Genomic DNA, 22632 nt, shown 5'->3' with positions numbered 1-22632 from the left:
GGTTGCGATTTAAAGTAAACCATGTGCCACGTACAAAAGTTCATGGTCCCTACAAAAATCCTGTTGACTTTTTCGTCCCCTTCCTCCCCCGACCCGACACCCGCCACTTAATAATGCTCTCTCTCTCTCTCTCCCTTCGTTTCTTTTGCCACCCGTGTAGAACACCGTGCTTTTGTTGTTGTGCCACTGGAGAACACTACCCTCCTTTTACTATCAAGTTCATCTCTCGTTTATGGTCAACAATGAAATTTACAGAATACCTTGTCCCGTTGATGATATCACGGTCAATAAATATGCACAAACATAAGTCATGCAACTTATTGGAGAGTTTCTTTTAGCTAACGGGTCAACACGCTAGACCACCTTATGTTCCTTCCTCTGTGCACAATCTAGTACTCCCCCAACTGAGTTGTATTAGGATTCAAGTCTGAATTCGACACATGTGTGCCTGTATATGCCCGTGTGACACAGACACCCAATATAAAATTGTTCAAATCACAAACTCAGTGTTACTGTAATTTAACCGCACAAAAAAAAAAAAAAAAAAAAAACGTCAATCCTCATGATTACTTTCGTTAAGACGAGGTCCAAGTTCATGCTCGAACCTAAAAAAATCGTTAATTTTGTAACGAGATTAGTCAAATAATAATAATTTTTATGCAACCAATACATTTAAGATATTTTAAATAGAATGTCTATATATTTATATATAAAAAATCAATAATAAATTAACGGGAAATGGTTAAAATATCAAATAAAAAAGATCCACCAATAAGAGCATGACATGTGTACAAAGATCTTCCAAAAATTGCTGACTGTGCAGCAGAAATGTACAGCTGGCACCAATCATAACCTCTAAAACCTTATCCAAAAATCAATAATCTCATCCCTTCCTCTTGTTCTTCTTCTTCCCCGCAATCCAATCGCCGACCATTTTCCTCCACACAAACCCAAAACTCACATAAACAGCAACAAAAATCTCACGAACTCCACACATTATTCTATACCCACTTCCAAATCCTCCTTCTCATTCACTTACAGCCTCCAACAATGGCTTCCACCTCCTGTTTCCTCCACCACCACGCCCTCACCGCCGCCTCCGCAAGATCGTCGTCCTCCCCACGCCAGGTGGCTCCGCTCAAGCCTGCGCAGCTGCTTGTCTGCCGTGCCCAGAAGCAGCAGCCCGTTCTGGAGGAGGACGGCGGTGTTGTCTCTCGCCGATTGGCTCTCACTGTCCTCATTGGCGCCGCTGCTCTTGGCTCCAAGGTTTCTCCGGCTGATGCTGCTTATGGAGAAGCTGGTAATTGGATTCACCCACTTAGGGAATTTGAATAAACATCTTCTGTAATTCATTTCAGTAATTTGTCAGTTTTGTTTGCTCTGTTTTAGCTGAATTTTGATGGATGGTTTTGGAATTTTAGTGCTAAATCTTGTCTTACAATAGTATGATATTGTCCACTATTGTCCACTGTGAGCCTAAACTCTCTCGAAAGGCTCCATACCAATAGAAGCCATGATCATTTCTTAAATTAGTCGACGTAGGACTCCCTCTCAATAATCCTCAACAATCCTCCCCTCGTAACAAACACATAGAGCCTCCTATGGAGCCCTCAAACAGCCTCCCCTTAATCGAGACTCGACTCTTTTCTCTGGAGCCCTCGAACAAAGTACACCATCTGTTCGACACGTGAGTCACTTTTGACTATAAATTCGAAACTCAATCCTCCCCTCGAACAAAGTACATCATAAAGCCTTTTCTGAGGCCTATGGAGCCCTTAAACAGTCTCCCCTTAATCAAGACTCGACTCCTTTCTCTAAAACCCTCGAATAAAGTACACAATTTGTTTGACACGTGAGTCACTTTTGACTACACCTTCGAGACTCACAACTTCTTTGTTCAACATTTGAGAATTCTATTGACATGGTTAAGTTAAATGCATGGCTCTTATACCAACCATGTTAGGAATCATGACTCTCTACAATTGTATGATATTGTCCACTTTGAGCATAAGCTTCCCAAAAGGCCTCGTACCAATAGAAATATTCCTTACTTATAAACTGATGATCATTTTCTAAGCGTGTTCTTGATTTCTTTTGGTTTGTATGATGATTGGAATGATATTTGATTGATATTAAAATTGCAGCGAATGTGTTTGGAAAGCCAAAGAGCAACACAGACTACTTGCCATACAATGGAGATGGATTCAAGCTTTCAATACCTTCCAAGTGGAATCCAAGCAAAGAAAGGGAATTCCCAGGCCAAGTTCTTAGATACGAAGACAACTTTGATGCCAACAGCAATCTTAGTGTAATTATCAACCCAACCGACAAGAAATCCATCAAAGACTATGGCTCCCCAGAAGAATTCCTTGCGCAGGTAACAATCTCCGTCCCCTTATCTATCGACTTCTTTTTTAAGTCTATCGCTAGTAGGTATTGTTTGTTTTAGGCCATTACATATCACTGCAACTTCACAGTTTTAAAACGCATCTGCTATAGAGAGGGTCTAGCCCTACTCCGACTAGTGCCTCGTACCATCCTATAATTGGCTCTGATACCATTTGTAACCGCCTAAACCCATCGCTAGCAGATATTGTCTTATTTGACAACATCGCGATTTGAAAGCACGTCTACGGGCCAAAGTGGACAATACCTGCTAGCGGTGGGCTTGGACTATTACCAATGGCATCAAAGCTAAACATCGGGTGGTGTGCCAGCGATGACTCTGGGCCCTAGGAGAGTAGATTGCGAGATCTCACCTCGGTTGGAGAAGGGGACAAAACATTTCTTATAAGGGTGTGGAAACCTCTCCCCCATTTTAAAATCGTGAGGCGGACGGCGATACGTAACAGGCCAAAGCGGACAATATCTACTAACGATGTCACTCTCGAAATGGTTGAAATCTGTTTGTTACTTTGGAAATCACTTGAAGACATCATTTTAATATTTCATAATCAATTTTGCGTTTGAAAACGTTGTTGGCTGTTGAAATATGTTAATGTTATTCATGTCAGATTTGGTTGAAACTAGAACAGAAGAGTCAATTCACATGCTTCAATTTGGGCTTTGCAGGTTGACTATTTGCTGGGAAAACAAGCCTACTTTGGAAAGACTGCTTCTGAGGTAATTTTCCCATTATAGAGTTGAAAAATGATGCATTCACATTACAACCAATACAAACATAAACAGGAACATGTTCTGTTCTGTTTTTCCGACACAATCCTCAACCCCTTCTGTTCTGTCCCGTGAAAACTAAAAACGAAACTATCTTTACATGTTTCATTGTGATTATTCTGGACCGAAACGACCCGAACTCATTAAAATCTTGATATTGATTAGGGTGGGTTCGACCCGGACGCAGTGGCAACAGCGAACGTATTGGAGAGCTCGGTGTCGGAAGTTGGAGGACAACCATACTACTACTTGTCTGTGTTGACAAGAACTGCGGATGGAGATGAGGGTGGGAAGCACCAGCTGATCACAGCAACTGTGAAGGATGGAAAGCTTTACATCTGCAAGGCACAAGCGGGAGACAAGAGGTGGTTTAAAGGAGCAAGGAAGTTTGTGGAAGGTGCAACTAGTTCTTTCAGTGTTGCTTAAGAATGTTGTTTAGTAATGTGTGTACGAGCGAGAGAGAGGCGTTTGTTGTATATTTTGGAGAACACTACCTTAGCGGTATTGTCCTCTTTGAACTTTCCCTTATGGACTTCCCCGCGTTAGGAAGAGGTTTCCACACTCACAATCCCCCTCCTTCGAGCTCCAACGTCCTCGACCCTTATGGCCTTCCCCGCGTAAGGAAGAGGTTTCCACACCATTATAAGAAATGTCATTTCCCTCTCCAACCGATGTGGGACCTCACAATCCACCTCCTTCGAGCCCCAACGTCCTCGACCCTTATGGCCTTCCCCGCATTAGGAAGAGGTTTCCACACCATTATAAGAAATGTCATTTCCCTCTCCAACCGATGTGGGACCTCACAATCCACCTCCTTCGAGCCCCAACGTCCTCGACCCTTATGACCTTCCCCGCATTAGGAAGAGGTTTCCACACCATTATAAGAAATGTCATTTCCCTCTCCAACCGATGTGGGCCCTCACAATCCACCTCCTTCGAGCCCCAACGTCCTCGATATCACTCGTTCCCCTCTCCAATCGATGTGGGATCTCACAATTCTTCCAGGAAGAGGTTTCCACACCATTATAAGAAACGTTATTCCCCTCTCCAACCGATGTGAGACCTCACAATCTACCTCCTTCGAGCCCCAACGTCCTCGATATTACTCGTTCCCCTCTCTAATCGATGATCTCACAATTCTCCCTCCTTCGAAGCCCAGGTCTTTACTGACACTTGTTCCTCTCTTTAATCAATATGGGATCTCACAATTCTTCTCCCTTCGGAGCTTAGCATCTACCGTCTATTCTCCTCTCCAATCGATGTGAGATCTCACAATCCACCCTCTTTTGGGACTCAGTGTTCTCGCTGGCACACCGGCTGATGTCTATCTCTATACCATTATAACAGCCCAAGCCCAAGTCCACCGATAGCAAATATTGTCCTCTTTAGATTTTTCCTCGTGGGCTTCCTCTCAAAGAAAATGCATACTAGAGAAAAGTTTCCATTCCCTTGTAAGAAACGCTTCGTTCCCCTCTCAAACCAATACGAATCTCACACAAGTAGAAGAGTACGTGAATGAATTGACGCCACATTTGAATGAGAGAAGACCGAGAAACAGTGGTCGAGACACCAATATTTTCACTTAAAGTCGACCATTCGATATTTTAGGTGACGTATTAAAAGAATTAAATATACCAATGAAACAAAAATTTAATTAAGAAAATTTCAACCCATTAAAATTTAAAAAGATTTAAAGACGAAAATGAACATTTACACCATTTTATTGTTCACTTCCGAGATGTGAGGAGTCCCGAAACGTTTGGGCCTGCAGCCCGGTACGGCGCATCAGTTCAGCAATGGCCCATTTCAGATGCAGAGAGATCAAGAGGAAAGAAGTTGTGCATTGATGACAGCCGAAGCAAAAGCTGGCGCCAAATACGTTAGGGCTTTAGAGCACTGCCGTCTCTTCTTCTTTTTTAGTTTTCTTGAAGGAAAAAAGCTACTGAAGCTACAGGTTGAGAAGTAATGGTGAAGAAGAAGCCAAAGAATGGAGGACAAAAGCCGAAGTTCACGGCAGTTGAAAATGTCGGCAGTGCAATTAGAAAGGCACTCCGACGGTTTTCATCGTCGAACGACGAAGGTAAATTGGAAAAGAAAATGGATTATTTCAGTTGTTTTTCTGTCACATTCCAATGAAATTGAGAAATACTTTCTGGGTTTTAATGGGTTTTGTGAAATTTGGCTGCCCGGTGATTGCTTCTTCGACATATTAATGTACACTGGCTTTGTCTGCACCAACTCAAATTAAACAAACTACCAAAATGCTCTCAAACCCTTCTACTGAAATCACAGTGAAAATAAAAAAAGTTGTTCAATGAGTCTGTCATTACCTGTTGTTTAATTAGCAAGTATTTGGATGTTTCATGCAGTTTTCACTTTCAACGCTGAGGATTTGAAGCGTGGATATTCTCTTGTTCATCGAATCTGCCAGGAAATGCATTTGATATCAAAGAGTTCTGGGTAAGTTTCAATTAGCAATGTCTCCCCTGAGTTAAGAAGGCATCTAGTCATATATAGCCATATAGGTACCTTCATGTTTTTGAAAGGAAAATTTTCCCATGTTTGAGGGGCATCTAGTCATTTATTTGGCCCCTGGAATGTTTTGCTTTCAGTTTCTCATTTGCTCAACACTTTTTGTAGGCATGGAGACCAACTACGTGTTTCTGTATATAAATCCAAACCGCAAATGGACACCATGAAATTTTCTGAAAAGTCCAAAAATGTTTTCGACGATTTATTTAGTACGTATCCTCCTGTTGATGGAGAATCGGGCGAGGCAACGACTGGGGAACACAAAAAAAAGGCGGATAAACAAAGGCGAAAGAAAGATGACATTTTGTTTAGGCCGTCTATGAGCAAGGAAGAGATAATGAAGAAATGGGAATCGTATACTAATAGAGTGAAGAGTGTCGCTAATCTGAAAAAGGTTTCTTTGAGTACATGAACAAAAGCGATGAAGTTTCTGGTTTTATGCTGTACCTTCATATCTCTTTCTCTTAGTTTGTATCGAATAGGAAATACGCCTGAAGTTTATAAGCTTATCATCTTATCACCAAAGTAACTGAAAGTGAACTATTGGTATATTTTGTTTTGTAGATCTCAGAAGAGAGATCTAAGCTTCCAATTGCATCCTTTCAAGATGTCATTACTTCAAAAGTTAAATCTCACCAGGTTGCTTACGTTTCTTCTGCCTGGTATTCAAATTTACATACCATCTTTCGACCACCTAAAAGACCTAATATTTTTATGCACGTTTTACATAGTTTTTCAGAGCTAGTGTTGATGTCTCTGACTCCCTCGTCTTAATTGATGCATCAATTTCTATCCCAATAGCTGTTTAATCATTGGCTTTAAGCAGGTCGTTATCATAACTGGTGAGACTGGGTGTGGAAAGACAACACAGGTTATTCTTCTCTCTTTAATGATTCCTAATTTTTCTACTTATTTATTTCCCCTCTGAATTCATCATTTCTTGCTTGCCTAATGCTTTGTTTTGGATGCAATGAATTTGTTCGAATAAGAATATTCACAACTTGATTTGGGGTTTTAGCATTTGCGAACTAGGGGTTTGCATATCCAAATCGTTTATGAAGGTTCTTAGATTCAACTGGCTAGGGTTACCATAACTGGGTATCCATGTGTTCTATAGTATTACTTGGTCCTCCACAAATTAGCAGCTGGCACATATATACCCTGCTGATTTTGCTTTGCATTTTGAATGTGGATAGTGAGAGGAAAATTATGACAATCATCACAAGGTCGTTTTTCTTTCATGGAATGACCACCAGCTTGATGATTTTTCATGTTCTGATTTACACTACTTCCTTAAGAGATCTTTTTTTTTTTTTTTTTTTACCTTTAATTTTCTTTACATGTACTTACATATATATATGAAAGTTAAATAAATTTAAAAAAATCGTTGCATTCTATATAATTATTTTGGTAAAATATGTTATAGGTCCCTCAGTTTCTTTTGGATTATATGTGGGGTAAGGGAGAAGCATGTAAGATAGTCTGTACCCATCCTCGACAAATATCCACTATGTCAGGTTTGTTCTATTTATTACCTTTCCGGCCTATCCTTTTCTTTTTAAGATTATGATGTTTACTTAGTTTACTATTATTAGTCATTTTACTTCCATTTTCTTTGAATTTGTTGCCTTGTTTTAGTTGCTGAGCGAATCTCCTATGAAAGAGGAGAAAATGTTGGAAGTGATATTGGATATAAGGTATTCTTCTGCCGGTAGTTTATGCTAAATGATATCTAACTATCTTTCTTGTATAGATCTTTATTATCCTTTGGAGTGGGGATCTGTTTTGGTCATTATCTTGAAGTAGCTGATGTTTATGATGAAAATAGAATTGGACTTTATCAATTTAATCACTTTGTTCTTGGTGCTTGTATGATCTGCATGCGTGTATGTACCTGTCGTTTGGAGTTCAGCTGGATTGGAATTGTGAAAGTTTCTTATTTTATAGCTTATTTCGAGAATCTGTACAATGGAAATTATTTCTTATGGAGATGTATATAACCTCTAGTTAATTTTGCTTTCATAAACATTATATTAGCTGATGTTTTCCCCCCTTCTTTTGTAATGGAAGACATGGCTGGATAGTCATGGTGGCAGGCACTCGTCAGTCATACTCTGCACAACACGTAGTCTTTTAAGGGTGCTGATTCCAGAAGGGTTGGAAGCTTCAGAAAAGAGGAGGAAAAAAGTTCTATCTAACTTAACTCATATTATTGTGGTATATATTCTATTTCTCGCTTTCGTACGCTTTAGAAAGTTGCCAAAAAAAAAAACCTTCTTTGTTTCAGCTGTCTTGAAAACTTTGGTTTGTTTTTTTTTTCCCTAACGAAATCAACCTTGAAAACTTTCCTTACAAACTTTTTTTTTTTTTTCCTGAGATTCCTAAGCCATTTGAGAACAGACCCAGTCCATTTCAAGGGGCCATCAAAAGATATATACAACAATTTACACGAAAGTGCTAAAAAATCACATGAACGTGGCCCAATTTTTGGTTACAAATAGAACAAAATACACTCTAAAAAGTTCAGTAGTAAAAGCTTAAAAGGGAGACATTAGATCTAACTATTCTCCATGCCTCTTTTCAACATGTTTCGATTTTCTATCCTAAAGAGACTCTTTTATTCCTCAGCGTTGCAAAAAAATAAAAATAAATAAAAATCAACTAAAGTATTGTCTCTATATTAGTTAATGTTGCAATATTACACGTTTCTCCATCTTTGCATTGTGAATACATGTCTTTATGGCCTTATATTAATCTTATTTCTACGTTTGTAGGATGAAGTTCATGAAAGGGACTGCTGCACTGACTTCATTTTAACAATTTTGAGGTATACTTGCGTTGAGTCTCTCATATGCATGACTTATTTATTACTTATCTCTGTTTCCACATAGAAACTAAAACTGGTCAGTTATTCTGAATTAAAATTTTTTTCCGTAAGGAATGGAAAGAAGATGAGAAATATTGTCAAACAATTCCCGCTCTCATCCTTACCAAAGGAGATAACCAAAAAAAAAAAACAAAATGAAGCCAAGAGGAATTGAATAAAAGTGAATAATATTTTCAATATTTGGATGGTATTTTGTTTTATTTTTCTCCTACCAAATTATCCATACTATCGGATAAGTAATATTGGTCTGTCATCCACAAAATTTGCTACTTCTATAATTAGCTAGGAAGTACAGACATTTCTTTTAGCCTTGGTTGAGACAAATGGCAAGCCAGTGTGGGTATCACTATGAGTTCATCTTTGGCAACAAGTAAAAAAGGGGGATCTTGTTTGTTTCCACTACATTAAACACCACAACATGAGGTTTTAGTTATTGCCATCCCTTGCTTGGCAGCAGTGAACTTGGTTGTAGCAAGGTCGATCCTCAGGCTATCTTTTCAAGGTTGGAGCTTGATTCGTACCACAGTAACAAAAAAAGTCATCTCCGTCAATGGAGAAGGACCTGCACCAACAAAGACTACTAACTCTCTTCTTATTCCTAGCCTTCTATTACGGGTCTAGGAAATCAAGAACCCGAAATATGAGGGATATCTCAAATTCGAGAAGCGTGGGCAGGGCTTCAAGGAAGACCAACTTATTTGTTGAGGGTTGTTGAAAGGTGGAATTCCACCAATATAAAAAATTGAAGACCGGGGTTGGTTAAAAGCTTCAACCATGTACGATACCAATTGTAACAAAGACCCTGTACAAATAACCATTCGAAGAGATGTGTGTGATCTTTCTTGAGCAAGCTTAGCTAAATTTGCTCCTAGGAGTCTTATGTATCTCAAGACTGGGATGATCTCCATTGAGATTTAGTATTTCTTTAGATTTAGTAGCTGTGCTATCTTACCACAACAACTGGACAAAAAAGAAGGTTGTGTAGGTGGCCTCATTATCCACACCTGTAGTTAGATGAAGTGCGGGTCCTGAAGTGCTTTTTAAGAGCTCCCACGCATACTCTAGGTCATCACCACCACCTGCACCTCACATCTTATCACAATAGGACATGTTAGTTGTATATTGTCTCTTTCAACTACATTTGTTCCAATGGTTCCTAGCCTAACAGAATGCAGCAACATGGGGCACCTTGCACATACCGCCATCTTGGAGGATGGAACCCATCTCGATCTCTACTAATTAGATATGGGAATTGGTGAAAGGAAGCTTTTTATTATTACTATAGTAAATAGGATCGAGAAAATGCGTGGGTTCCATTTGTAAACGTTGCTCGTTTTATGTTTAGAAACTAAAATTGGGTACTTCCCTGGGGGACCCCACTGATCAAGCCTTATAGTTTGATCGTTATGGTACAACCATATCATTTCAAAGTTCATGTTTCTTTCACCTTCATACTCGATTTTGAGCTTCCTTATTTAATATAAATTCTGGGTCTTTTTCTTCACTTTTGTTACTTGTTTGCAGAAGCTTGCTTCCATCATATCCTCACTTACGGCTGGTTAGTTCTTTTCTTTTTGGCTTTTACGTGAGATATTTTTGTGTTCTTCAACTGTTTACACTGCTATTCAAATTATTCATACTTTATTGTAATTGTAGAAAACAAGACAATTGAAGATTTATGTTGTCTCGTCATTTGATTGTGACTGAGATGCATGCTTTTGTTTTATATCTTGACAGATACTAATGAGCGCTACAATCAGTGCTAAACGGTTTTCAAGATACTTTGGTGTCTGTCCAATCATCGATGTTCCTGGAATCACCTTTCCTGTAAACCTTCCACTTTAATCTTGTAGTTTTGAATTGGTATGTATCTTAGGGCCATATTTTAACTCTTAAATATTCAGGTAAAAAATTTCTATCTGGAGGATGTACTTTCTATTGTAAAATCTCAGAAAGAGAACCACCTTGATGGACGTGAGCTAACTGAAGAAGACAAGCTTGCTTTGGACGAAGCAATTCACACGGCTTGGTTGAATGACGAATTTGATCCCCTTCTAGAATTGGTTGCTAAACCTGGATCCTCTCAAATTTTCAATTATCAGCATTCTGTGACTGGACTAACACCTTTAATGGTTCTTGCTGGAAAAGGTAGAGTTTCTGATGTTTGCATGCTGCTATCTTTTGGGGCCATATGTGAATTACGTGCCAAGGATGGCACAACGGCGTTGGAATTGGCTGAACAAGGAGATCAGAAAGAAACTGCTAAAGCAATCAGAGAACATTTGGAAAGTTCCATATCCAACTCCGAGGAAGAACAACGGTTGATTGATACATATCTCGAGAAAAATTCTAAATCTGTTGATATTACTCTTTTAGAGCAGCTGTTAGAAAAAATATGCCGTGATTCGAAAGAAGGAGCTATTCTTGTTTGTCTTCCTGGGTGGAATGAAATCTGCAAAACTCTAGATAGATTATCAGACAATCCTCTTTTCAAAGATGCATCAAAATTTTTGATAATACCTCTTCATTCAACGCTTCCTTATAAAATGCAAAAGAAGGTTTTCAGCCAACCTCCTCCTGGTTGCCGCAAAATTATTCTGTCTAGTAATATTGCAGAAACGGCCATTACCATTGATGATGTAGTTTATGTTATAGACAGTGGATGGAATGAAGAAAAAAGTTATGACCCTTACAATAATGTTTCTACTTTTCAATTATCTTTGATATCAAAGGCTTGTGCCAAGCAGCGTGAGGGTCGTGCTGGTCGCTGTCAGCCTGGGATATGCTATCACCTTTATTCAAAGTCCCGTGCGTCGTCTCTTCCAGATTTTCAAGTTCCTGAAATCAAGAGAATGCCATTAGAGGAACTCTGTTTTCAGGTGCCATTTTAACTTATGTATGTTGAACTATTTATTGGTGTGTTATTCTGATGCATTTAGTATTGAAAAGGTATTCCTAACTGTTGGATTTCCTTGTTTAATTGTTTTAATAGTCGATTTATTTCGCAGGCGAAATTGCTTGCTCCCAATCGTGGGATAGAGAGATTTTTGCGGAAGACTTTGGACCCTCCAGTTTTAGATACTATCGGTAATGCAATCTTGGTCCTTCAGGATATTGGGGCTTTGTCACAAGATGAGAGACTGACTGAGCTTGGGGAGAAACTAGGTTCATTACCTGTTCATCCAGTAACGAGCAAGATGCTTATCTTCGCCATATTGATGAACTGCCTCGATCCTGCTTTAACTCTGGCTTGTGTTTCGGACTGCAAGGACCCTTTCACTCATCCGATGTTACCAAGCGCTAGAAGGAAAGCTGATGCTGCTAAAGCAGAGCTTGCTTCTTTGTATGGTGGCCATAGTGATCAACTAGCTATTGTAGCTGCATTTGAATGCTGGAAAAATGCAGAAGAAAGGGGTCAAGAGTCCCTCTTCTGTTCTAAATACTACATTTCTCGGAGCACTATGTCGAAGCTATCTTGCATGCGGAAGCAACTCAAAATGGAACTAGTTCAGAATGGTTTTATGCCTAAGGATAGTTCAACTTGTAGCTTAAATGCTCGTGACCCTGGCGTACTCCACGCCATCCTTGTGGCTGGTTTATATCCAATGGTGGGAAGATTACGTCCACCCCTTATGATGGGAAGACGGGCTGTTGTAGTAACTCGTTCGAGGGGCAAAGTTCTTTTGCATCGACAGTCCCTCAACTTTGAACCGTCACTTAAGCTAACCGATCGGCACCCTCTTATTGTTTTTGACAAGATAACCTGTGGGGATCTTGGTACAGACATAAGAAAATGTACTGTTGTTGGGCCTGTCCCATTATTAATTGTTGCTAAGGAGATTGCTGTTGGCCCTGCTAAGGAGAAAGATAATGGTAAAGGTGGTATTGAAAATGACCATGATGGCAACGACGAAATTGGCGTGGACGTCGAAAATAAATCAAATCAACAACCAGAAGAGATGGTTATGTCCTCCCCTGATAACTCGGTAACTGTGGTTGTCGACGGTTGGCTGCATTTTTTGTCGAAGGCGCTTGATATTGCCCAGTTATACTGCTTGAGAGATCGATTATCTTCAGCAATCTTATTCAAAGTAAGTGGTTATAGGCTCGTGTTCTTGGCTTCAGGAGTTGCTTCATTTTACTCGTGTTCTGCATGATTGTAATGACAGACCTTTTATTGTGTCTCAGGTAAAGCATCCAAATGAAGCTCTTCCTCCTGTTCTTGGTGCCTCTATGCAGGCCTTAGCTTCCATTCTATCCTATGATGGCTTATCTGGCATTTCATTAGAATCTGCAGCAACGTCGACGTCGATGCTAAATCCGACTGATATCAGCCATTTTTTACCTGGGAGATCTATAGGAACACATAAGATGGTAAGTTCGTTTCGTAGACCGCTTTCAAATTATAAGAATTTTACTGTTAATGAAGCGAATCGAAAATCTATTTTGAACGATCTGGTAAGTTGGAATCTTTTACCACTGCCTGATCTTAGAACAGCAAAACCAAGTGACCCATCAAGCCCTCAAGTTAAGGCTTCATCTAATTCAGTCTATGCATGCTCAACTCTGCAGTCACGTAGAGAGCCGAAGCGATTCAAGCGACGCAAACGCCCTCAAAACCAAGATGCAACCCGGCAGCAGCGCGCTCCAGAGTGCAATACACATAAACAAAGCAAGTCCCCCAAGGAGCAAAAGGCAGCTAAACAGCAGAACCCTCCATCAGGAGGCCTCAGTTTAAATGGGTATGGATCAAGTGTGTATGGACCATATGGCACGCGGGGTACCTCTCTAAAGCGACCACGTGGTAACTAGGTAATCATCAGGTGAATGAGCTCAGTAGATGTCGCTTCTCTGCAGTCTAACGTCCAATGATAGTCGAAACTTTGACGCTCGGTTATTACTCGAGGTATAGCCATTAAGCCAAAAATTACTCTAATTGCTAGTATTAGTATGCATCTAGTTGTTAATCATCTGTTAGTAATCTTTGCCTTTTACCCTTCAAACAGATGTCTAGACACGGTTCAGAGAATGGAACTCAGCTGCTTCTGGAGATGAAACAAGCATCTTCCAAATCCATCCATTATAGTTTGCTTTCAGCTACAGATGTAAGTATAATACACCAGGCTCGATTCTCGCCTGCCCGAGTACTCGATACAATCAGGTTCTTTCAGGAATATCGTTCTCGGTTTCAGCTCATTAGAGTATGATATCATTATCAATGAGAGGATATGCTTGCTTCAAGTTACAATTGAGCTCCAATTTTGATATGTAATATGAAATTTTACGTTAGAAAACGATATCGAGACTTCTTTCTCTTATTGCTATGTCGTGTTAAATCATCATTCATCAGTCCAATTAGTTTATGATTAATATTTTGATGAATGGAATTTATTAGAATCAAAATCGAACTTAAAAATTTAAGCTGACTTTACACTTAGTCAAATAAATTAATCAATGCTAAAGTTTCAACCAAGATGCATTCATGATAGTTTCAAGTGGATAATCAATCCCAAGAAAGGTCAAACAAAGAAAAAAAACAAGAATTTGATTGGAACTTACTCAAACGTCATGATCCCATGTATGGTTGATTAAAAAAACCCAGTCGGCATTCATGGAGAAGACGACGACTACGACGAATAAATCTACAAAACCTGTTGGGAAGCACGAAGGCTACAACACTCAAGGTTCCATTCACATGGGTTCTTGACAAATTGCTTTAAATTTGACTGAGTTTCTGGTTTTGAGTGGTAGTTTTGAAGTTCTTGTGAAGGAATTGGTTCTGGTTGAGGATTCTGCAGAGCCATGGAGGTAGCGATGACGAAGATGATGAAGACGACGACGAAGAAGACAAAGTTGGTTTTGTTGATTGCAGTTCCAGTCATGGTGGTCGTGATATTGCAGCAATTTTGGTTGCCATCTTTGAACTTCAATCGGCTCTGGAGAACTGTTTCTCAACATGGTATTCTCCATTGCTTTCTTTCTCTCTGTTTGTTTCCTGAGAAAATTTCTGTTTGTTTCCTGAGAAAATTTCTGTTCATTTGTTTCTTTCAGTAGGCTCCACAAATGATTCACACAGAAACGACGATGAATTCATCAATGGCCTTCTTCCTCCAGGCTTCGACCAAAAATCCTGTTTAAGCCGATACCAACTGAATCTCTACAGAAAACCTTCTCCCTACATACCCTCTTCCCCTCTCCTCTCTAAGCTCCGCCGCTATGAAGCCCTCCACCGCCGCTGCGGCCCCAATTCGCCATCCTTCCGCCGAGCTCTTGCCGGTCTAACTTCACCCACAAACTCCACATCCCTGCCGGAAGACTGCAAGTACGCTGTGGTTTTAACCCGCGATGGCCTAGGCAACCGTATCCTCGCTATTATCTCCGCCTTCTTCTACGCTCTAATGTCCGATCGCGTCTTTCTAATCGACCGCGGCAACGCTCTGGATGATCTCTTCTGTGAGCCCTTTCTTGGATCCTCGTGGATTCTGCCGTCGGATTTCCCTCTCCGCCGGGAATTTGGGGCGTTCCGCCAATCCTTCCCAGGGTCTTTTGGCAACATTTTGAGAAATGGAATGTTGAAGAAAACAATCGAAGATTCGCCTGCGAGTTATTTGTATCTCCATCTATCTCACGACGCCAGCGATTACGACAAACTGTTTTACTGCGACCGGCAGCAGAATCTTCTGAAGAAGGTCCCATGGCTGATTATGGAGACGAACAACTACCTGGTTCCCGGAATTTTTCTTGGTTCGTTTTTCAGAGAAGAGCTCAATAAACTCTTTCCGGCGAAGGACACTGTTTTCCACCATCTCGGCCGGTACCTCTTCCACCCGACGAACGGCGTCTGGGGGCTGATTTCGAGATCTTACAAGCCGTATCTCGCCAGAGCGAAAGAAATGTTAGGGATTCAGATCCGGAATTTCGGGTCGGAATCCGGTTCGTTTCAGGACCAGATGAATCAACTTCTAGCTTGCACACAGAAGAAGAAATTACTGCCGGATGTCGAGCAATCGTCGCCGGAGAAGTCGAATTCCACAGCGTCTCAGACAGTGAAAGTTGTGCTGGTGACGTCTCTGAGCTCTGAATACTCAGAAACCCTAAAGGAAATGTACTGGGAGCATGGGGGCATCGACGGCGAGGTGGTGGCGGTGTACCAACCGAGCCACGAGGGGATTCAAAGCTCTAACAAAAAAATGCACAACCGGAAGGCACTGGCAGAGATGTACCTTCTGAGCTTGAGCGACGTGTTGGTGACGAGCGATTGGTCGACGTTTGGGTATGTAGCGCAGGGACTTGCCGGAGTGAAGCCATGGATGCTTTACAAGGCAGAGGATAAGGTGTTTCCGCCGTTGAATGAATGGCTGAAGTACAGAACGAGGAATGAGACAGGCGACTGGCCATGCCGGCGGGCGGTGTCGATGGAGCCGTGCCTGCACGTGCCGCCGGTGTGCGATTGCGATGAGATGAAGAGAAGAGATGGAGGGAATGAATTGCCGTTTGTGACGCATTGTGAAGATGCGAGTTGGGGCCTTAAGTTAGTTAATGAATTCAACTGATTTTCAAAATTACGGCATATCGTTTGTCTCCTAAATTAGGATATATATATATATGATCTTTCCACTTTATTTCACAAATATTATATTATAATATCTTTTGCTAAATTAGGAAATTTTTCTCGGAAAGTACATGACGAAGTTGAGCTTGAATGAGACCCAAGTCAAGATCAATCGAAGAGGGTAGACACGAGGCGGTGTGTTAACAAGGACGTTAGACCCTGAATGAAGGTGAATTGGGGATCCCACATGGATTGGAGTAGGGAACGAGTGCCAATGAGGATGCTGGATCTCGTAAGGGGTGGATTGTGAGATCCTACATCAGTTGGAGAGGAGAACGAAACATTGTTTATAATGGTGTAGGAATCTCTCCCTAGCATACGCGTTTTAAAAACATTGGGAGAAAACCAAAAGGTAAAGTCAGTTAGAGAGGAGAACGAAACATTATTTATAATGTTGTGTAGGAATCTCCCCCTAATATACGCATTTTAAAAACTTTGAGGTAAAACCAAAAGTGAAAGTACAAAAGATACAAATTTTGAGTTGCTTATTTTTTTAATTATTTTAAAAATTTATACTTATCTCGAGTCACTTTAATAAATAAAATTTCATAAATCTTAGATATGAAATTAGAATTAAAATTTTAATTTTCTTATTAATAGTTTATAAAAAATTGAATAAAGTTGAATAAAATAATCGAATTAATATATATATATATATATAAACACGTCACTAGAACAACTTAAATTTTAATATTCGATTTATTTTTTATTTTCATTTAAATAATAAATACGAAGATGTAAGAGAGAGAGAGAAAAAATAAAAAGTTAAAAGAAAAAGGAAAATAGATATAGGGACAATATTGTCATTTTGACATCAACATCAGTCAAGTTGAGATTGAAGAATCAATAATACGCATTCACCAATCACATTTCAATAATACAAAAATATATTACAATATTAATTAATTAATTATAAAAAAAATAATTATAAACTTTGTAATTAAAAAACACAATAATTAATTATTCGTCAATGAAAAATACTTAAAACTTAATTATGGGATTATGAAGTAATTGATGAACACATAGTGTAATTACAGTTAGTGGGTCGGGTCTTCGCTTCTTTTATTGGGTCAACGGTGCATACTTTTCCTTCTTCTTCTTCTTCTTCTTCTTCTTCTTCTTCTTCTTCTTCTTCCTCCCATTTATCTCTGTATCTCTGTGCAATCTGTGCCAATACGAATCTCCCCCGGTTCTTCAAACCCTTTTGCCTAGATATGCTGATTCGTGAATTTTCTGTAGATTAGTCGTTTTTCTTTTGCAATTATGTACGATTTCTGTGATTTCTCCCTTGTTCTTCCAATTATTTCTCTGAATTTTTGCTGGGTCAACTCTGTTCGTCCTCTGCTTTCTCTTTGTCTTCAATCCTCAGATCATGATCTCTAGCATCTGGTCCATTTGTGTTAGTGATTGACTTTGGTTAAAGGGTGTCTTCGCAAGCAATCCTGACCCTCAACCCCCCTTCGATTAGAACTTGTTTTGCTTTTATGATGGGTTTTGTTCGATTATGTTTTGCGTTTGAAGTTCTTTTTGTTGTTCTATTGATGAACTGCTGAAAGGAGCTTTTTCAGTAATAATTTTCCCTATTTGTATTTTGTTCCAAATCCGTGTTTTGGGGTTTGTAGATTCTTTGTCTTGATTTGGGTATCTGAGCGTTTGAAATTTTGCTGAATCTGTGTTACTTTTGAGCTCCTTTCTTAGTGGAAACGCATCTTGTAAGTCATGGACAGTGCCAATGATCCTTCCTCGTCCCCAAGTTTCGCCTCATCGTCTTATGTGTCAAATGGGTCTAGTTATAACAACGTTCCTGCAGTATTCAGCCATGACCCTTCTGCAAATTCTGATCATATGTGTCTTAGCAAGCTAAGTGCAAACCTTGAGAAGCTTGTGGTTGATTCTGACTATGACTATACTGATGCTGTGATTGTTGTTGAGGGCATTGATGTGGGTGTTCATCGATGTATATTGGCGGCTCGGAGTCAGTTTTTCCATGAGCTTTTTAAGCAGGAAATGGATAGCTCCACCAAAGATGACAAGCCAAAATATTGTATGTCTCAGTTGGTACCTTTCAGCAAGGTTGGAATTGAAGCTTTTAAAGTTATCTTGAATTACTTGTACACGGGAAAGCTGAAGCCATCACCACCAGAAGTGTCAACGTGTGTGGATGAGGCCTGTGCTCATGATGCATGTGGCCCTGCTATCAATTATGCAGTGGAATTGATGTATGCTTCTGCCACTTTCAAGATGAAAGAGTTGGTTTTGCTTGTACAGGTATGAGGACATTCTTAGACTCGGTATATTTCTTACTCATATGACTTTGTATGTCGGTCTCTTTAGTAGAAAGTGTTAGGAATCACGACTCTTCACAATGTATTTCTTACATATAAACTTATAATCATTCCCTAAATTAGCCAACGTGGGACTCCCTCTCAACCATCCTCAACACAATGGCTAAAGAGAATGTGGAATGTAGTATAGAGTTAGAAAATGGTAGCATTTTCATTGCTGATTTTAAGAACGAGATCATGAATTCAGCTGTGTAGCCAATGGCTACTATGTATGCATTGGGTGCGTAAGGATTCGTGATAGGTTGAATGGTTTGGTGGTTTAATGGATAGCTTAATCTGCTTAATATACTCTCTTTGCAAAAGATAAGTTCCCCAAGTCAACTGCCTAAACTGTTCTAGCCCAACAAAATCAGTTCATTGGGTGCTTCATTTAGCTTATGTTCTTCCTCCTCCTTTCGGTCGTGAGCGAATCTAGACGGTATGGCTGCTTAAATTCAGATCTATAAACTGAAACCGTATATATACTCTCTTATGGAGAGGTTTCCACACCCTTATAAAGGGTTGTTCTCCTTCCAACCGACAGCGTCCTCACTGGCACTCGTTCCTTTCTCCAATCGATGATGTAGGACCCCACCAAATCCACCCCCTTCAGGCCCAGCTCTTTACTGGCACACCGCCTGTCTACCCCCTTCAGGGAACCGCCTCCTCGTTGGCACATCGCCTGGTGTCTAGCTCTGATACCATTTGTAATGGTCCAAGCTCACCATTAGCAGATATTGTCCTCTTTGGGTTTTCCCTTTCAAGCTTCCCCCTCAAGGTTTTTAAAATGCGTCTGCTAGGGTGTTTTGTTCTCCTCCCCAACCGACGTGGGATCTCACATGAAGTCATCAATATAAACCTTTAACCAATATTGCATTTTCTCTCTCCATCCAATATTCTCCTGGCATTTTCTTTCCCCTTTTCTTTGTGTTCATCTAGATTGAGTATGTGCGTTGTTGTGCGATCCTAACAAGTTTCTCAACAAAATTTCCTTGTCTTGTGTGATTTATTTTATAATCTAACTCAATATCCACCAACTTGTGCAGCGTCGACTCTTGAATTTTGTTGAGAAAGCTTCTGTGGAAGATGTTATAACTATACTGATTGCTGCATTCCATTGTCAACTGGACCAGCTGCACATCCCCTGCATTCAAAGAGTGGCAAGGTCGGACCTCGATGCTGTATCTTTAGAGAGAGAGCTTCCTAGTGAAGTTGCAAGTGAGATTAAAGCATTGCGTATGAAATCTCAGCAAGAGACTGAACCAAATATGGTGGAAGAAGTGGACCTGAACCGTGAGAAGAAAATCAGGAGGCTCCACAAAGCATTGGATTCTGATGATGTTGAACTACTGAAACTTCTTTTGAGTGAATCTTCTGACATTACCTTGAATGATGCTTATGCCGTTCACTATGCCACTGCCTATTGTGATCCTAAGGTCATTAAGGAGGTTCTTAATCTAGGCTTGGCAGATCTCAATCTTAAGAACCCTAGAGGACATACAATTCTTCATGTTGCGGCAAGGCGTAAGGATCCTAAAATCATTGTGGCCCTTCTGGACAAGGGAACCTCTGCATTAGAACCTACAGCTGATGGACAAACTGCTGTTACCATATGTCGAAGGCTGACTAGACCTAAGGATTATAATGAGACGACTCACAAGTGTCAGGAATCTAACAAAGATCGGTTATGTATTGATGTGTTGGAGAGAGAGATGTGTAGGAGTTCTATCTCTGGTAGAATGGAAATGACAACTCAGATTTCCGCTGCTGACATGCACGTGATGCTAGACTATCTAGAAAATCGAGGTGATATGCTCTCTCTGTATATTTACATATATATTTTTTGTGAGATCACACGGGAGAGGAGAACGAAGCATTCCTTAAAAAGGGTGGAAACCTCTCCCTAGTAAACTCGTTTTGAAACCTTGAGGGGAAGCCTAGAAGGGAAAGCTCAAAGAGAACAATATCTGCTAGCGGTGGGCTTGGGCTGTTACAAATGGTATCAGATCCAGACACCGAGCGATGTGCCAGCGAGGACGAAGGGCCCTCAAGGGGGGTGGATTGTGAGATCTCACATCGGTTGGAGAGGGGAACGAAGCATTCCTTGTAAGGGTGTGGAAACCTCTCTACTCCCTAGTAGATGTGTTTTAAAACCTTGAGGGAAAGCCCAAAGAGGACAATATATGCTAGCGGTGGGATTGGGCTGTTACAAATGGTATCAGATTCAGACACCGAGCGGTGTGCCAGCGAAGACGCAGGGCCCTCAAGGGGGGTGGATTGTGAGATCCCACATCAATTGGAGAGGGGAACGAAGCATTCCTTGCAAGGGTGTGGAAACCTCTCTATTCCCTCGTAGACGCGTTTTAAAACCTTGAAGGAAAGCCCAAAGAGGACAATATCTGCTAGCGGTGAGCTTGGGCTATTACAAATGGTATCAGATTCAGACACCAGACGATGTGCTAGCGAGGACGCTGGCCCCTAAGGGGTGGATTGTGAGATCCCACGTATCGGTTGGAGAGAGGAACAAAATATTGAGTTATTAGGATTGATTGTGGTATGTTTAGTTGACTCGTGTAAAGATGTTTCAAACATTGTATCCTTTGTTTCAGTGGCCTTTGCTCGTCTTTTTTTCCCTGCCGAGGCAAAGGTCGCAATGGAGATTGCGGATGCAGATTCAACAATAGCATATACTGGCCTTGTATCATCCAAGGGATCATCTGGCAACTTGCTTAAGGTTGACTTGAATGAAACACCATCTGTTGGAACCAAAAGACTCCAATCCAGAATGCAAGCTCTAATGAAAACAGGTACTACTTTTAGAACACTGTCTTAATCATCTTTGCTAGAGAGGTAAAATGAAACATGTTTGATTCTGGTCTGGCTGATAGTATTTTCTGAATCTAGATATGAGCTGGGCTTGTCCTTGGCTATGTAACGGCCTAAGCTCACCGCTAGCAAATATTATCCTCTTTGTGCTTTTCCTTTTTTGTTTTCGCTCAAGGCTTTTAAAACGTGTCTGCTAGGGGAGACGTTTCCATACCCTTATAAACAATGTTTCATTCTCCTCCCCAACCAATGTGGGATCTCACAATTCACCCCCCTTTGGGACCTAGCGTCCCCGTTGACACTCGTTCCCTTCTCCAATCGATGTGGGGCACCCCAATCCACCCCCCTTCAAGGCCAGCGTTCTTGCTGGCATACCGTCTCGTGTCCACCCCCTTCGAGGCTCAGCCTCCTCGTTGACAAATCGTTCGATGTCTGGGCGTTGTCTGACTCTAATACCATTTGTAATAGCCCAAGCTCACTGTTAGCACATTAGTTGGAGAGGGGAACGTCCTGTAGACACATTTTAAAAAACCTTAAGGGGAAGCCTAAATGGGAAAATCCAAAGAGGACAATTTCCGCTAGCGGTGGGTTTGGGCTGTTATAGACTCGGTTTGTTATAAAAGAAATAAAGAGTCGTTGATCAAATTGAGTATATGATGATAAACTCATCAAATCTTGAACGCAGTGGAGACAGGTCGACGCTTTTTCCCTCATTGCTCGGATGTTCTCGACAACTTCTTAGCAGACGACATGCCCGATCTTCTCTTCCTCGAAAAGGGAACTCCAGAAGAGCAGAAGAAGAAGAAGACTCGTTTCATGGAACTTAAAGATGATGTACAGAAGGCATTCTGCAAGGACTTAGCAGAGAATAACCGATCAGGTTTTTCATCTTCCTCATCTTGTTCCCCTCCAAAAGTGGGAGTAAATCAGAAAGGTAGGAGAAAATAAAGTGAGAGTTGTGCTATATTTTTGTAGGTAACATACAGTTGAACGTTGCATAGAATTTTCTGTGGAAGAATATTTATATTATAGGAATGTCTTCTCTGTATGCTGTTCTTGGCCTGTAAAATAATTCTAACTTATTAGTTTCTAGGAAAAAGAAATTGGGCACTTTTCTAGTGGATCCAATCGAATTTTCTATTTTTGGGAATATGCTACACAAAGAATGTTAATCTCGAACCAGGTGAAGAGTCTCCACTTAAATCGGGAATGGGAGAGGGAGTAAGGAGAGATTTTTCCGTAGCTAAACCGGGCTGGAGACGGAAATTATATTCCCC

General features: G+C 40.6%; 4 protein-coding genes across 8 annotated transcripts; all 4 read left to right on the top strand.

The window, feature by feature from the left end:
* Positions 1–922: 922 nt before the first annotated feature.
* On the top strand, positions 923–3735 carry LOC111785627 (oxygen-evolving enhancer protein 2, chloroplastic). The gene is made up of 4 exons (XM_087117346.1): positions 923–1300; positions 2145–2377; positions 3073–3123; positions 3340–3735. Exons 1-4 carry the CDS (start codon positions 1051–1053, stop codon positions 3598–3600), a joined length of 795 nt encoding a protein of 264 aa, XP_086973472.1. The 5' UTR covers positions 923–1050; the 3' UTR covers positions 3601–3735.
* Positions 3736–3885: 150 nt separating this feature from the next.
* Positions 3886–13911, top strand: LOC111810930 (DExH-box ATP-dependent RNA helicase DExH6). Of its 4 annotated transcripts, XM_087117344.1 has the most exons (17): positions 3886–5254; positions 5544–5634; positions 5815–6100; positions 6271–6345; positions 6533–6577; positions 7133–7223; positions 7345–7403; positions 7777–7923; positions 8481–8533; positions 10118–10151; positions 10331–10420; positions 10498–11472; positions 11602–12684; positions 12782–12872; positions 12903–12967; positions 13166–13499; positions 13600–13911. In XM_087117344.1, exons 1-16 carry the CDS (start codon positions 5140–5142, stop codon positions 13403–13405), a joined length of 3540 nt encoding a protein of 1179 aa, XP_086973470.1. In that variant the 5' UTR covers positions 3886–5139; the 3' UTR covers positions 13406–13499; positions 13600–13911. The 4 variants fall into 4 exon arrangements, with proteins under 4 accessions (XP_086973470.1, XP_023553546.2, XP_086973469.1 ...); XM_023697778.2 differs by having other exon boundaries at positions 12782–12967; XM_087117343.1 differs by having other exon boundaries at positions 12782–13499.
* Positions 13912–14306: 395 nt separating this feature from the next.
* On the top strand, positions 14307–16194 carry LOC111810932 (putative fucosyltransferase 8). Of its 2 annotated transcripts, none has more exons than XM_087117345.1 (2): positions 14307–14552; positions 14648–16194. In XM_087117345.1, the coding sequence occupies exons 1-2, from the start codon at positions 14396–14398 to the stop codon at positions 16144–16146; spliced, it is 1656 nt and encodes a 551-aa protein (XP_086973471.1). In that variant the 5' UTR covers positions 14307–14395; the 3' UTR covers positions 16147–16194. The 2 variants fall into 2 exon arrangements, with proteins under 2 accessions (XP_086973471.1, XP_023553552.2); XM_023697784.2 differs by having other exon boundaries at positions 14645–16194.
* A 1105-nt stretch (positions 16195–17299) lies between these two features.
* On the top strand, positions 17300–22505 carry LOC111810931 (BTB/POZ domain and ankyrin repeat-containing protein NPR1). The gene is made up of 4 exons (XM_023697783.2): positions 17300–18473; positions 19576–20335; positions 21139–21336; positions 22041–22505. Exons 1-4 carry the CDS (start codon positions 17925–17927, stop codon positions 22301–22303), a joined length of 1770 nt encoding a protein of 589 aa, XP_023553551.2. The 5' UTR covers positions 17300–17924; the 3' UTR covers positions 22304–22505.
* The last annotated feature ends 127 nt before the right edge of the window (positions 22506–22632 follow it).

Source organism: Cucurbita pepo, chromosome 14 (genome assembly GCF_057944985.1).
Source record: "Cucurbita pepo subsp. pepo isolate OVF chromosome 14, ASM5794498v1, whole genome shotgun sequence".
In the NCBI taxonomy this organism is placed as follows: domain Eukaryota; kingdom Viridiplantae; phylum Streptophyta; class Magnoliopsida; order Cucurbitales; family Cucurbitaceae; genus Cucurbita; species Cucurbita pepo.
This window is presented reverse-complemented; position numbering and strand designations above follow the sequence as displayed.

Bases quoted from the DNA above. Each gene is read 5' to 3' on its own strand.
- LOC111810930 (XM_087117343.1), top strand. From the start codon at position 5,140: ATGGTGAAGAAGAAGCCAAAGAATGGAGGACAAAAGCCGAAGTTCACG. The intron at 5,635-5,814 runs GTAAGTTTCAAT...CACTTTTTGTAG, and splicing joins TTGATATCAAAGAGTTCTGG to GCATGGAGACCAACTACGTG. The intron at 7,224-7,344 runs GTTTGTTCTATT...GCCTTGTTTTAG, and splicing joins ACAAATATCCACTATGTCAG to TTGCTGAGCGAATCTCCTAT.
- LOC111810932 (XM_023697784.2), top strand. From the start codon at position 14,396: ATGGAGGTAGCGATGACGAAGATGATGAAGACGACGACGAAGAAGACA. The intron at 14,553-14,644 runs GTATTCTCCATT...TGTTTCTTTCAG, and splicing joins GAGAACTGTTTCTCAACATG to TAGGCTCCACAAATGATTCA.
- LOC111785627 (XM_087117346.1), top strand. From the start codon at position 1,051: ATGGCTTCCACCTCCTGTTTCCTCCACCACCACGCCCTCACCGCCGCC. The intron at 1,301-2,144 runs GTAATTGGATTC...TTAAAATTGCAG, and splicing joins TGCTGCTTATGGAGAAGCTG to CGAATGTGTTTGGAAAGCCA. The intron at 3,124-3,339 runs GTAATTTTCCCA...GATATTGATTAG, and splicing joins TTGGAAAGACTGCTTCTGAG to GGTGGGTTCGACCCGGACGC.
- LOC111810931 (XM_023697783.2), top strand. From the start codon at position 17,925: ATGGACAGTGCCAATGATCCTTCCTCGTCCCCAAGTTTCGCCTCATCG. The intron at 18,474-19,575 runs GTATGAGGACAT...CAACTTGTGCAG, and splicing joins AGTTGGTTTTGCTTGTACAG to CGTCGACTCTTGAATTTTGT. The intron at 21,337-22,040 runs GTACTACTTTTA...TCTTGAACGCAG, and splicing joins GCAAGCTCTAATGAAAACAG to TGGAGACAGGTCGACGCTTT.